The sequence below is a fragment of the Apiospora aurea genome, assembly GCF_038362705.1.
Source record: "Apiospora aurea strain CBS 24483 chromosome Unknown utg000007l_segment0_segment0, whole genome shotgun sequence".
Classification (NCBI taxonomy): domain Eukaryota; kingdom Fungi; phylum Ascomycota; class Sordariomycetes; order Amphisphaeriales; family Apiosporaceae; genus Apiospora; species Apiospora aurea.
In genome coordinates this window covers 2,376,220-2,389,011 of record NW_027117394.1, presented here as the reverse complement: position 1 = coordinate 2,389,011, position 12,792 = coordinate 2,376,220, and the positions used below count along the sequence as shown (strand labels likewise).

Genomic DNA, 12,792 nt, shown 5'->3' with positions numbered 1-12,792 from the left:
GGAAATGCAACCATGGGCCTGAGGTCCGCTTGTGAATAGCAATGGCCGCACCTTCTCTACTTCCAACATCAGCCGCAAGAGAAGGCCCTGCACGCCCGCCCTGCTCCTACCTAGTTGTCACTGCTGGCGAGAACGCAACGGCAGTGGCTTCTCATCGACGTCCAAGGTTTCAGCGTGATTACTGAGCAAATGAAAGGTGCTGGCTCGTGGACCAAACTTCTATTGACAAATGCGTCAATGATAGATGCACCAGTAATGACGAGATGGCCCGCTAGATCCGCGGTATAACATAGGGCAGGCAGGTTCTGGACTGCTGGCACGGCGCAACTTACACGACAGATGCAATGCCCAGTTAGGTTATGTAGGTTGCACCAATAGCATTCGTCCGGCATCCCGCATTTAGACATTATAATTCTGCCTGGCGCAGTTCAATCTCTGAATCATTACAACGTAGATAGTCACCAGATGTGGTTACATACATCATTAGGTAAGGCAGAGGGCATGTTGCGCAGGTTGTGGGCTGGTGAGCGGCGAGCCACTGAAGCTGATTGCGCACTCCACCGAGCAAGGTTTCTCCAACTTCTGATCATGAACGCCCTATGAATCGCTAAAACTCAGAGAGCTTTGCCCTATTGGGGTTGGCGCCGCAGCGGTAGATAGGCAGATTTGGGCTTGATAGAGGGGGGGCCAGGCTGCGGTTAAGCGGGCCACAAAGACTCACTCACAGCGCCTGCGTACCTGAAGGAGCGATTTTCGGACATCCAGCTGCGTGCTTAAGAAACTAGAATTTTTCCCACTCTACTTCGACCTGCGATGTGAACGTGAACCTCGGATTTGAAGTCGCCTTTCCTTCACATCACCTCCTCGTCGCATAATTAGGTAAGTCTATGCACTTTGGCCCAATTGCCCCCGTCAACTATTCCATTATCCATCTTTTCGCAAGTCGGGTGAGGTACGGCCGGCAGGGCATCGTGACTCCAATTGGATTGCATGCTTGTAGATACCAGGGTGACCGGGCAATTGGGACGAACTCAACTGGCCAAATGCTTGAGCTATTCCGGCTGCTCGTGTTATTCCCGTTGTACCCGTTATCAGTTGTACTCGTCACTCTAGTTGGATCTGCTCGTCGTGTTCTTCCCACTTATCCTAGCCATTCCACTGACAGCGTTCGAATTTTAGGTCCAGCAACGTGCCGCCGCCGCCGCCGCCATGTTGTCTTCCTCTCGTCTGGCCGTTCGAGCGGTCATCCGAGCCGGGCGCCGTTCGGCTACGACTCGAATCAGCGGGGCCGCTTCGCCAATTGTTACCCGACGAACCATTGCTGCCGCTTACTCGACTCGACCTGGCCGAGCCAACAACTACGATGCGCGGCATGCTGTGATCCAAGTCCTGAACAGCGTCGGTTCCAAGCGGGAGGTCCAGCAGTACCTCTCTCACTTCTCGTCCGTCTCGTCGAAGCAGTTTGCCGTGATCAAGGTCGGGGGTGCTATTCTGACTGAGCACTTGGAGGAGCTCTGCTCATCATTGGCCTTCCTTTACCATGTTGGGCTATACCCCATCATCGTTCACGGCGCTGGCCCGCAGCTCAACAAGCTGCTTGAGGAGGCAGGCGTGGAGCCCCAGTTCGAGGAGGGCATCCGCATCACTGACGGCAAGACCCTTGGCGTGGCTAGGAAGCTGTTCCTTGCAGAAAACCTTAAGCTGGTCAGGACCCTGGAGTCCATGGGTGTTCGTGCGCGACCGATCACCTCGAGCGTTTTCATGGCCGATTATCTTGACAAGGAGAAGTGGAAGTTTGTTGGCAAGATTACCGACATCAACAAGGATCCTATCGAGAGTGCCATCGAAAGTGGCTACCTGCCTATCTTGACCTCTATGGCCGAAACGACCGAGGGTCAGGTATTGAACGTCAACGCTGATGTAGCCGCTGGTGAATTGGCTCGCATACTGGAGCCCCTGAAGGTTGTTTATCTCAGTGAGAAGGGCGGCCTGTTTGGCGGTGAAGGCAACAAGATCTCTGCCATCAACCTGGACGAGGAGTTTGATCACCTGATGAGCCAGAGCTGGTGCAAGTTCGGCACTCGTCTCAAGATTAAGGAGATTAAGGAGCTGCTCGATAGTCTCCCGCGGACATCCAGCGTGGCGATCATCCACCCTGCTGAACTACAGAAGGAGTTGTTCACTGACTCCGGAGCGGGTACCCTGATCCGCCGTGGTAACAAGCTCATGACCGCTGAGAGCGTGTCGGAATTCTCCGACCTCCAGAAGCTCAAGGACGTCCTCATTCGGGATCGCGACCTGACCGACTCTCGGGCTACCGTTGACCGATACGTGGAGTTCCTGAAGGAGCGTAAGTTCAAGGCTTTCTTCGATGAGCCCATGAAGGCCCTCGCTGTCGTCCTTCAGCCCTCGGAGACACAGAACTACGGCATCTTGGCGACTCTCACCATCACCAAGTCTGGATGGCTTACCAACGTCGCCGACAACTTGTTCTCCGCCATCAAGAAGGAATATCCCAGCTTAGTTTGGACCGTCAAGGCAGATGATGAGAACCTCTCTTGGTTCTTTGAGAAGGCCGATGGACACATCGTCCGTGGTAACGATGTTCTCTTCTGGTACGGAATCGAGGAGGGCCAAGGCCTCATGGATCTCATGAAGGAATTCACGAACCACGGCCGCGCCATGCTAGGCGAGTCAAACCTGGAGGCCCGTCTTCACCGGGCCGCTCAGGTGGCTTCCCAGAACCTGAAGGCACAGTTCGCTTCCGGATCTGCTGCTAACCAGGCCCGTGGGTATTCGACATTTGCTCGCCGTCCTGTAATGGGAACTGCCGGGGATCTTTACAAGGGCCAGGCGCGTGGTTATGCCACCACTACCAACCCTAACCCCCTTACGGCAGAAAGCATGCCTCCAACGAAGTGCCATCCCGTGTTGCACTGATTGGCGCTCGTGGATACACCGGCCAAGCCCTGATCAGCCTGCTCAACACTCACCCCAACTTTGTCCTGAAGCACGTCTCATCCCGGGAGCTCGCGGGCCAGAAACTACAAGGATACAACAAGAAGGAGATCATCTATGAGAATCTCAGCGCCGAAGATGTGAAGCAGATGGAAGAGAACGGCGAGATCGATGTGTGGGTTATGGCCTTGCCCAACGGTGTTTGCAAGCCCTACGTCGATGCGATCAACGAGGCACGCGAGAAGACTCCCCGTGAAGACGGTAGCCTTATTGTAGACCTGTCTGCCGACTACCGGTTCGATAGCAGCTGGACGTACGGTCTCCCCGAGCTCATTCGCCGCTCTGCGATTGCCCAGGCAACCCGAATTTCGAACCCTGGTTGCTACGCTACTGCCGCTCAGCTCGGCATTGCACCCCTGGTCGAGCATCTCGGTGGCCAACCTACCGTTTTCGGTGTCTCGGGCTATTCCGGCGCAGGAACCAAGCCTTCGCCTAAGAACAACGTCGAGTTCCTGACGAACAACCTGGTCCCGTACAGCTTGACTGACCACATTCACGAGCGTGAGATCAGCAACCAGCTTGGCACTGCTGTCGGCTTTGTACCGCATGTTGCCGTTTGGTTCCAGGGTATCCACCACACGATTAATATCCCCCTGAACAAGACGATGACATCGCGAGACATTCGCCAGATCTACCAGGATCGCTATGCTGGCGAGAAGCTCGTCAAGGTGGTTGGCGAGGCGCCGCTGGTCAAGTCGATCAGCGGAAAGCACGGTGTAAGTCCACATTTATTTAATTCCCTATATCAAAGGATCATGCAACTAATACGATCAATCTGTAGGTCGAGATCGGCGGATTTGCCGTCCACAGTTCGGGCAAGCGAGTTGTTATTTGTGCTACCATTGACAATCTGCTCAAGGGAGCAGCCACGCAGTGCTTACGTACGTATTCCTTTTTTTTTTTTTTTTTGGCCACCCTGTACTGGCCCTATAACTGACGGAAAACAGAAAACATGAACCTCGCACGTGGGTACGCGGAATACGAGGGTATTCCATTGATGGACTAGGCGTTTGATTATTACAAGTTACCAAAATGGGTTTGTTTAGGAGCCTAGGTTGTTTTTGTCGAAGTCTATTGTAAATAGGTATTTTATGGTTGGTTGTTTTATACGTTTAGATGAATCAAACGGCCTGCATCAAACCACCGTTCCAGTTGTATAGTTGCAATCTTGAGGTCTTATCTGTGATAGCATGCTTTTCCCTTTTGCCCCCAGCACTAGAAACACTGCCACATGAGGTTCCTTCAACGGCTTGAGTGGATGATAAGCCAAACGTCATCTTTGGCTTGGTGGGCCTCCTCACTCCTCCGTATGAAAAGGGAGGAATGGTTTGCAACGAGGTTGATGGCAGCAGAAAAGCTCTAACTCGTTTAGCCGTGGTCTGGAAAGGGGAGTCAGCCTGTAGGTACGTTCTGAGATGGGCACTTGGTCTTGGTCATGAGAATGGAAAATACAATCGTCGACTCGAATCGCTGCCATGAACGGGATGCCGTCGTGATTGTGCTGATGTGGATCTGGTACCAGCCAATCCCGTGTGCCATTTGCTCACTTTTTAGGAACGCTAAAATCGAGCTTCAGTGCCGCAGGGATCCTGGGCAAATCCTCTGTTCACTTACAACAATCTGCAACCAGGTTGGCGAGAATCCGGGTAAAACAATCACGCTGGAATGATTTCTAGGATCTGACAATCTACAAACCCTACTACACGCAAACACTGATATGGACACCGCTCTGGATTCTACGAGCCAGAGTAAACCCGGGATCATCAACATCTCCTCCAAGTCGTATCAGTAACGCTGGGCGGGACGTCTCTTGCTCCCCTTCTGCATTCCCTCGGAGAAGCGGGATCTGGAGTTCACGCCAGACTGCACATTTCTGACACCAAAGAGTTTCGTCAAACTACTCTTTCATGACATCCGTCCTTGACCTCGGCCTTGTGTACACAACCACGAAATCACCACCAACATTGTGAGCCCCAGATGGCTACTACCCCTGAAACGCTATGGGAGGTTCGACGCATACCCAACAAGGGCTACGGCGTAGTCGCCACCGCGCCTATTGACCCCGGGACGCGCCTCTTGATGGAGAAGCCGCTGTACACCCGCCCCATGACCGACGACCCCATAAAGCAGCAGAACAGCATTGTCGAGTCCCTGATCCAGAACCTGCCCGACCCGGCGCAGAGGGACGCCTTCCATGCCCTCGCCAGCTCCTTCTCCGTCCTCTACCCGGACTACCCCTACTACTCCATCGCCACGACCAATGAGGTCGCCCTGTCGGGGGAGCAGGACGGGTCCTCGGGCTTGTTTTTGCGGTGGTCGCGCTTCAACCACGCGTGCGCCCCCAGCGCCTACTGGGCCTGGCATGACGACCACACCTCCGCCGAAGGGAAAGGAGGCGTACTCACGGTGCACGCGATTCGCCATCTGAATCCCGGTGACGAGATCCATATTTCTTACTTCGAGAACCGCGTCATGCCGCACGACGACCGCGAGCGCTACCTCGCCGAGGTCTACTGTTTCGCCTGCGACTGCGCGCTCTGCTCACTGGCACCGGGGCCCTGGCGTGATGACGTCGATGAGCGGTTGAGACAACTTGAGGCATTCTGGCGCAAGTACCATCTTGGCGAGTCTGACGGACCGCCTCTATCTCCCTCTTCTTCGAGCTCTACTTCTTCTCCAGCCACCGCCGCCACTGGCGCTACCACTACCACTATTGCCGCTTCATTGCCCTCAGATGAAACCGCTGAAGGTAGAGAAGACAACGGTGATGGTGCTGACGCCGCGGTGGTCGATGTTAAGAGCCTCAACCAGCGGCGCTTCCTGCACGACCCCATCGTCTGCTTCGTCGAGTGCCGCGAGGCGGCGGAGCTCATCGTCGAGGCCGAAGAAGACGTCGGGGACGGGGCCGGCGGGGAGGACGGCGACATCGCGGGCTGCATCGACGTGACGTTCGCGTACGAGATCGCGCTGGCGCTGACGCTGCTCCTGGGCGACGCGGCGCGGGCGTCTGTGTTCGCGGCCCGGAACCGGGACCGGTACACCGTGACGCTCGGCGCCGACAGCGCGTCGGCGGTGCGGGCGGGGCTCTGCGCGCGGAACCCCTGCGCCGATCGGTCGTTTGGGCTGGGGCTGGGAGGAGGAGGCGGGCGGATCCCTTCGAAGGTCCCGGATGTGGGGGAGGTTGGGGAGGAGGCGTTTGAGGAGTGGCTTTGGAGTCCGAAGGATTGGCAACTGGGGGGGGCGGGGTTCGCGGCCCCAGGCGGCGGCAGGGGCCAGGGACATGGTGACATGTGAGGAGGGAAGAGAGGACCTATCAGGGCCAGTGTTTCGATTCGGCAACGAGAGGGATATTCGCTAGGGAAGACGATGAAAGAACCCGAATGGCGAACCTTTGACTGTTGTCATGGTGGTGTTGACCACCAACGACTTGGTTGTATCATGATATCTGCCTACAAGACTTTTCGATCTGAAGCATCCCCAGAATCCGCAAACCTAACGCCTATGCGCCCGCTAGTAGTAATTGCTCGAATCACGTAAAAGCAACCTGGTTTGGCTACAGCGCCCCAGTCCGTATCATCCTGCCATAGTAGCAGCAGCCTCTGTACTCCATGGTTACTGACTGTCTTGCCCTAAATACCCGTCTCCCAACCCACGGGGTGTATATATGAGAAGTTTGAAAGTAATCTTTCATATATGTCCAAGAAGCTGGCGTGGAATAGCCAAGCCTTGTTGGAGAGAGTCGAAGCAATCCCAACCATGTTCATTCCATTCCCAATATCAATTTTCTCATCCGATCAAGGGACAGGAGAGCCGGGCGGTCCGTCTATATGTCGATCTCGCGGCCACAATCGTCCATTATCCCTCGCAAAAGATGTCAAACTCGGCCGTGGAGCTGGTTAATACGGCGAAGCTCGTGAGCGTGGCCGAAGCGATGGCGTCCTTACACTCACCTGTGATTTTCTGGTTAGTCATCTCTCTTAGGTAAAGTGAAAATTCCGGGAGGAATTCAAGAAACCGGGCTGCTACTCACTGTTCTGCTTGTCGCAGTCCGAGACCTTGAAGCCGGCGTTCTTGTTCTTGTTGGCCGCGTCGGCGCAGTCGTTCTTCTGGTTGTCGCAGGCGCGTTGCGCTGCGGTCTTGAAATCGGTCTATACGGGACTCCGGGTCAGTTTCTCGATCCTACTATACATTCACCACACTGTTCCGCCACACACGCGAGTAAAACTTACAAAAGTGTCGCCCTTGACTGTAAAGGGGCGCTTCTTGTCTTGAGACTGTGTGATGGCTGCAGCAGAGAAGCCACCCAGCTTGCCGCTGAACGGCTGGATGTCGTCCTGCAGCACCTGCTGCCGCGGGAACAGGCCCATCTTGAAATCGCGCCGGACCTCGTCCACGAATTCGCCGCCGCTGCCATCCCCTCCCGCCGCGGCGCCGGCGACGAGTAGGCACAATGCCGTCGTCGCCACCGAGCTGAGCATTGCGCAGCACTTCATGTTGGTTGTTGTTGGCCCCCGATCGAGAAATAAGGTGCAGGTGACGTGGTATGTGTGTCCGAAGTAGACGAGATGGCGCAGTCTCCAGTAATGTGATGAAAAGAGACGCGTGTGTGTGTGTGTGCTGGATACACGTCGTCTGGACAGCTAGAGATATATGACGTTGAGCTAATCCGTCTCAGATATAACGGACGATCCCTCCTGCGCCTGAATTCCTAGGGTGTTTTATATTTTTAATACAGGCAAGTTTCGTGAGGTTGCGCTCTTAGTCGCCGGTCGTTATCGATTTGTCGCCGGATGATAGATTGAGTGTGTAAGGTGCCAAGCCGGTCTGATTTATGACAAGTAACCCAAGATTGACAGGCAGCGCCAGGCAGAAACTCAAAGGCAACTCAAGATGCTTCTTTGCGCCTTCGTTCGCTAGCAGGAAGTCCAGATGAAAGAAAGGTACGTGGTGTTGGTACAGTACATACGACAGCAATCAATCAATTCGAAAAGAGGCTCGTTCAGCTAATGATGGTGGTAATACTGACAACAACGACGTCGACTCTCTCCTCCCCCAGCTCCGAGCATCTTGAAACCATCATGAGACACATTGGCTGTGCAGCCGCGCTCAGCCAATCAGAGATCGGAATCGACGCGAACCATGTTGCAGCGAAAAACGCACCCTCCAACAAACCCGCCCCCCGACCGGCCGCCCGCTACGTCTGGCACAAAACACAAACCGCGCTGCCACGGGTCTGCGCGCGCGGGAACGCCGATACATAGCAAGATTCTACGGTAATATCCCAAGAAAACATGGTGGTTTGTGCAGTTTTTGCGCCAACCGGAAGCGGCCGCTGCTTGCAGTGGTTTGCCCCCCCCCAAATACCTACATACATACTATGAGCTATCGGAATTAAAGTGAGGCTGCATCTACCGACGATCAAATGCTTCCCCGTCGGTAGTCGGGTGCCTACCGTTATTGAGGCTCCCCCTCCCCCTCCCAAAGAAGGCTCCAGAGAATATGGTAATGCACTACATCCATACCATTGATCATAATATTATGGAACTCTGATGAGGAAAGTCGGTCACCTGTCCAGACAGCCAGAAGATCTGCCTCCCGCGTAGGATCCGATTCGACTGGCCCGATTGCTGGCCTGACTCAACACACGAACTAACAGCAGTCACCGTCACTACCGCTATTGGTATGCCGAGTCATGGGGCAGATTTCCACCAAATTGGTACACTAAGTTAAGTAGCTGTAGCTGTACGACTAGATAGGTTAAGTAATCAATCATCTAAACTCTCAATGTAAACTACTGCAGGTACGACAAATGTTGAAGTTCTGCATGGAAAGAAATGTACAAAACAATTTCGAGAAAATGTGAACACATGGTATTATGGTGAAGCTCTATACATACACACACACACACACAATACAAAGAGACCGATTTTCTCGTAGGAAACCCTCCCGTCGGGCTCTGGGGAACTGGCAGATCGCATCTCCTTTGGAGCGGAGCCTCCCATATACCGTTCTGCCATCCGCACATGATTTCTGCTGATATCACTGTGGTCTCGTATGCAACGGCATAACCATTGTGTCTATCGAAATTGTTTTTTTTCTCTTGTGGGTGTCATTATAACCGAGATATCTCTAAAACGTAGATTTATTCTCCAATGACTATGTGCCTGGGGAACCATGCAAATATCCCTTGCAAACTCCGACGCCGGTCCGTTGAAAAAAAAGAAACCAGAAAACGAGGCTTCGTGCGGTGGTGGTGATGTTGACGTGGTTTGTTTTTCTGATCGTGGATTTGCGCCTCTTAGAAGTTGGTGCCGGTGTTGGAACTCGGGGCGTGGTACGACTCCAAGGTGCTCTGGAAGGGGCTGCGGCCGCTCATGCTGCCGGGCTCGTTCTTCTCGGGACCGGCGTTGTTGAACTGGCTGGTTCCGGCACCGTAGTTGACGAGATCCTCGCCGTCGTCCTGGTCCCGTCTTCGGGCACGCAGCCTCCAGACCAAGACACCGGCGGCAGCCAGAACAATGGCGCCACCGACACCCACACACACTCCGATGATGGTGTTCCTGGTCTGAGGCGCCATACCGTTGTCGCCCGAGTTCGTCTGACCCTCCGACAGGGTGGGAGTGACAACCGACTGGGTCTCAACAGCCGACGTACGGCCATCGCTCAAGGTGGTCGTGTAAGTGAAGATAGACGTGTAAGGCTTAGCGGTGGTAGTAGGCTTCGGCGTCTCGGTAAGTGTCTGAGGAACCTCAAAAGTCTTTCCATCAGAAGTCGTCTTTACGGACGTAACACGCGTGGTGGGAGTAGCAGGGCCGCTGTTGCCACTGCCGCCACTGTTGCCACCACTGGGCGTCTGAACGGGGCCGGGAGTTGGGGTGGTCTGTCCGCCTCCATTCGGGGTGGTGGGCGCAGCGTTAGTCGGGGTCGTGTTCGTGTTGTCGTTGCCCTGGGTAGGTGTGGGATCAGGGTCCTTGGTCTGCTCTGTTGTGGTCGGGTCGGCAGCTTTGGTGGTGGTGGTCGGGTCAGCAGCTTTAGTCGTAGTTGGCTCGGGAGAAGGCGCGGCAGACGCGCTGGCAGCAGGCTTGCTCTCGTCGGCGGGGGCGGTAGAGTTATCCGCCTTGGCCAGGTCGTCCAGGAGACCGGGCGACCGGTTGAGGATGTTCAGGTCGAACCAAGTAGCCTGAACAACGGTGAAGATGGACAAAGCCACCATCAACATGCGAATAAGTCGCGTGGAATACATGTTGGAGAAACCAAAACCGAGGTCGCTGAGGGGTGTCGGTGATGATGCGTAGGGTAGATCAGATGATCTGTTGGGGGTATTATTGGTGTCAAGCAATCCCCTCTCCTTCTCTGCCAGTCAACGTGATTGTTGCACGTCAACAATGATTAGACCTGTCCTCCTAACGATGATCAAGGCCGCTCCACGTTTCCTCTGGAGTGATGTTGGCTAGAGTGACGGATTGCGCGTTACAAGTTTGAGAGCGAGTGTGTGGGAATAGAGCGCAAATTCAGCTGTCGAGAACGAAGGCTGGCTGGCCAAATCCGAAAGGGACGAAAATAGCCGAGAGAACCGAAACGAGGGAAGAAAAAAAAGACTACAAGGCTAGGCGATCTGTTTTTTTTTTTTAATAGGTTGTTCAGGTCAATAAAAAACAGAGGGAAAACGAGTGTGGTAGTTGGGCGGGTTGTATTATTGAGTTCGGTAGGGTAGGTAGTCAGACGTAAAGGAGCGCGGCAACAAAGGAAATGGACGGACGGGTTTAATGAATGAATGGGTTGGTGAGACTGGCTGGCTGTGGTGTGGTGACTGGTGGTGGGTGGCCCCGGCCCCGGCCTGGATGGGATGGGATGGAATGTGCCCATGTAGGGCCCCGTACTGCGCAGTAGCGATGGATAGCGATGGGTTAGGTACGGTACCTCGGCCTGCTGCTGTTGTACCTACATCCAGCAAATAATACATGCATTCTGCAGGCTGACCCATTGAAGCCAGCGTCCGCCAACCCATTGAGCCGGCCAGCGACCAGTCAGACGGCGCCATTCACTAACCAGACCCAGAGAAAAGCTCGTATCCTAATACATGCACATTGAAGCACACTGTTCCGGCTGGGGTAGCTCAGGCCCCCTAATTGGTTTTATCCCGGCTAGCCTCTACAGCTAGCCTCTACCTAACGCCCTGAAAGGGATCATGGGGGCGCCATCTTGAGCGCTGCAAGCCCACGGATTCCGTGGGAACGGAGGGTTTGTCAATATGAAAAGCGTATGACAGCAGCGAGAATAAATACTGATAACGCCGTTCTGAGTAATACGCATTCGTACTTCCGTCAAGTTATCGCAGAACCAGTGCCAAGGTTGTTTGTTGGCTGCCATCCATCCATCAGCAATCAATCAATGCCATGCAGGCTTGCAGGTCGCGTGCGTGGCCAGCAAAGAACCGTTCGTTCTGGATTTATCTGCATCACCCCGGGCGTGCCCATGCCCCTCCCATCTCCCCTGTTCCCATTTGGTGTTCGGCATCGCGACGCCCACATCAAATCTACTGGCACACGTTAGTATGTGCATGGTGCATGATGCAAGTGCAGTGTAGCAGCTGCACCCGATCGAGGATTCATCATTCGCCATGAGAAAGAAGAATAAAAAATCGCCTTTAGCCGTCTGTCGATGCTCCCGGTGCAGCCCATCTGATATCGCACCACGTCTGGTGGCTTCGTTCGTTCTGCCCAACGAGCCGGCAATGCGCCAAATAATCGCGGGATTTTGTTGGTCCTGGGGCATGGCATAGCATGGCATGGCATGGACTGCAACAGGCATGATCCATCTTGGGCTGGGAGTCAGGGTCCCTCGCTCCTGGAAGGTGAATGTTAAATTCAAACAATTACAGCAACTCCACAAACCTCCAGCTCCGGGCCAACGAGAGAAAAAAGCCCACCCTTGTTCCGTTGCACCCGTTGACCTTTGGGCCATCTAAGCCACCTGCCAGCCTGCCTCCGATCATTGATGCACTTGATGGCATATTGCAACCTCAGGCACGAACTATCTGGCTATCTATTTCGGGGGCGGCCTCTGCGCTGCGAAAACAAAGGAAACAAGGCTCTGTGCTGAGATAATAACACCGCGGCTACCTGGTCCTTTGCCGAAATGACCAAAAATAGGTCGCAATCTCAGCAAGCTCCAGCATAACTCTCAGGCTTGCCAGGCCAAGAGGTCAATCCTTAACATAAAGGGACCTTATGCCCGGCGGTCTGCGATCATAGTCGCATTCATAATGGAAGGTCCCCTATGCCGATCGCCCCAGGTTCACCAGTCATGCAACCGGAGAGTTTTCTTGGAATTCGAAAGCCTGCGACCTGGAGGGGGCACAATTCCGTCATTGCTCTGCTGGCAGCGCTTTCTTGATCCAATTGACCCCACGCCCGCCCGTCGCCCGTGAGAACGGCTCGGACTGAATGCTTCTTCCAGGCTCTTTCCACTGCTGATCATCAGAGGCGCTGACGTGTGCGTGCCCTTGGAGGGGTTGGAACGCGGGTGGCGAAGCCACCAACCCGGGTTTTCTTTGACGTGCAGAGTTAATGCACGAACATAACCTGCTTATAAGTACACACGTTTGACCTGCTGCAGACCTGTCAGGGCTGCGCCGATCAGCCCGCGGCCCTTAAAACAAGAAATGCAACTAGGTTACGCGTATTCCCCAGTTTCCAAAGACCCTTATTCAAGATCTGCAGACGATGCGGATCGGAGTATATACCATAGATACACAGATTGCATTCTCAGACC

The 12,792-nt window shown here is 54.4% G+C and overlaps 4 protein-coding genes across 4 annotated transcripts; 2 read left to right on the top strand and 2 right to left on the bottom strand.

The window, feature by feature from the left end:
- Positions 1–1,209: 1,209 nt before the first annotated feature.
- Positions 1,210–4,024, top strand: PG986_010982 (acetylglutamate kinase; the record flags this gene model as incomplete). The annotated part of the gene is made up of 4 exons (XM_066847204.1): positions 1,210–2,860; positions 2,920–3,734; positions 3,800–3,899; positions 3,966–4,024. 4 exons carry the CDS (start codon positions 1,210–1,212, stop codon positions 4,022–4,024), a joined length of 2,625 nt encoding a protein of 874 aa, XP_066696695.1.
- A 971-nt stretch (positions 4,025–4,995) lies between these two features.
- PG986_010981 (uncharacterized protein) lies at positions 4,996–6,312 on the top strand (the record flags this gene model as incomplete). Its single annotated transcript, XM_066847203.1, has 1 exon — positions 4,996–6,312. One exon carries the CDS (start codon positions 4,996–4,998, stop codon positions 6,310–6,312), a length of 1,317 nt encoding a protein of 438 aa, XP_066696694.1.
- A 561-nt stretch (positions 6,313–6,873) lies between these two features.
- PG986_010980 (uncharacterized protein) lies at positions 6,874–7,496 on the bottom strand (the record flags this gene model as incomplete). Its single annotated transcript, XM_066847202.1, has 3 exons — positions 6,874–6,968; positions 7,049–7,166; positions 7,248–7,496. 3 exons carry the CDS (start codon positions 7,494–7,496, stop codon positions 6,874–6,876), a joined length of 462 nt encoding a protein of 153 aa, XP_066696693.1.
- Positions 7,497–9,316: 1,820 nt separating this feature from the next.
- On the bottom strand, positions 9,317–10,261 carry PG986_010979 (uncharacterized protein; the record flags this gene model as incomplete). The annotated part of the gene is made up of 1 exon (XM_066847201.1): positions 9,317–10,261. The coding sequence occupies one exon, from the start codon at positions 10,259–10,261 to the stop codon at positions 9,317–9,319; it is 945 nt and encodes a 314-aa protein (XP_066696692.1).
- Positions 10,262–12,792: the final 2,531 nt, after the last annotated feature.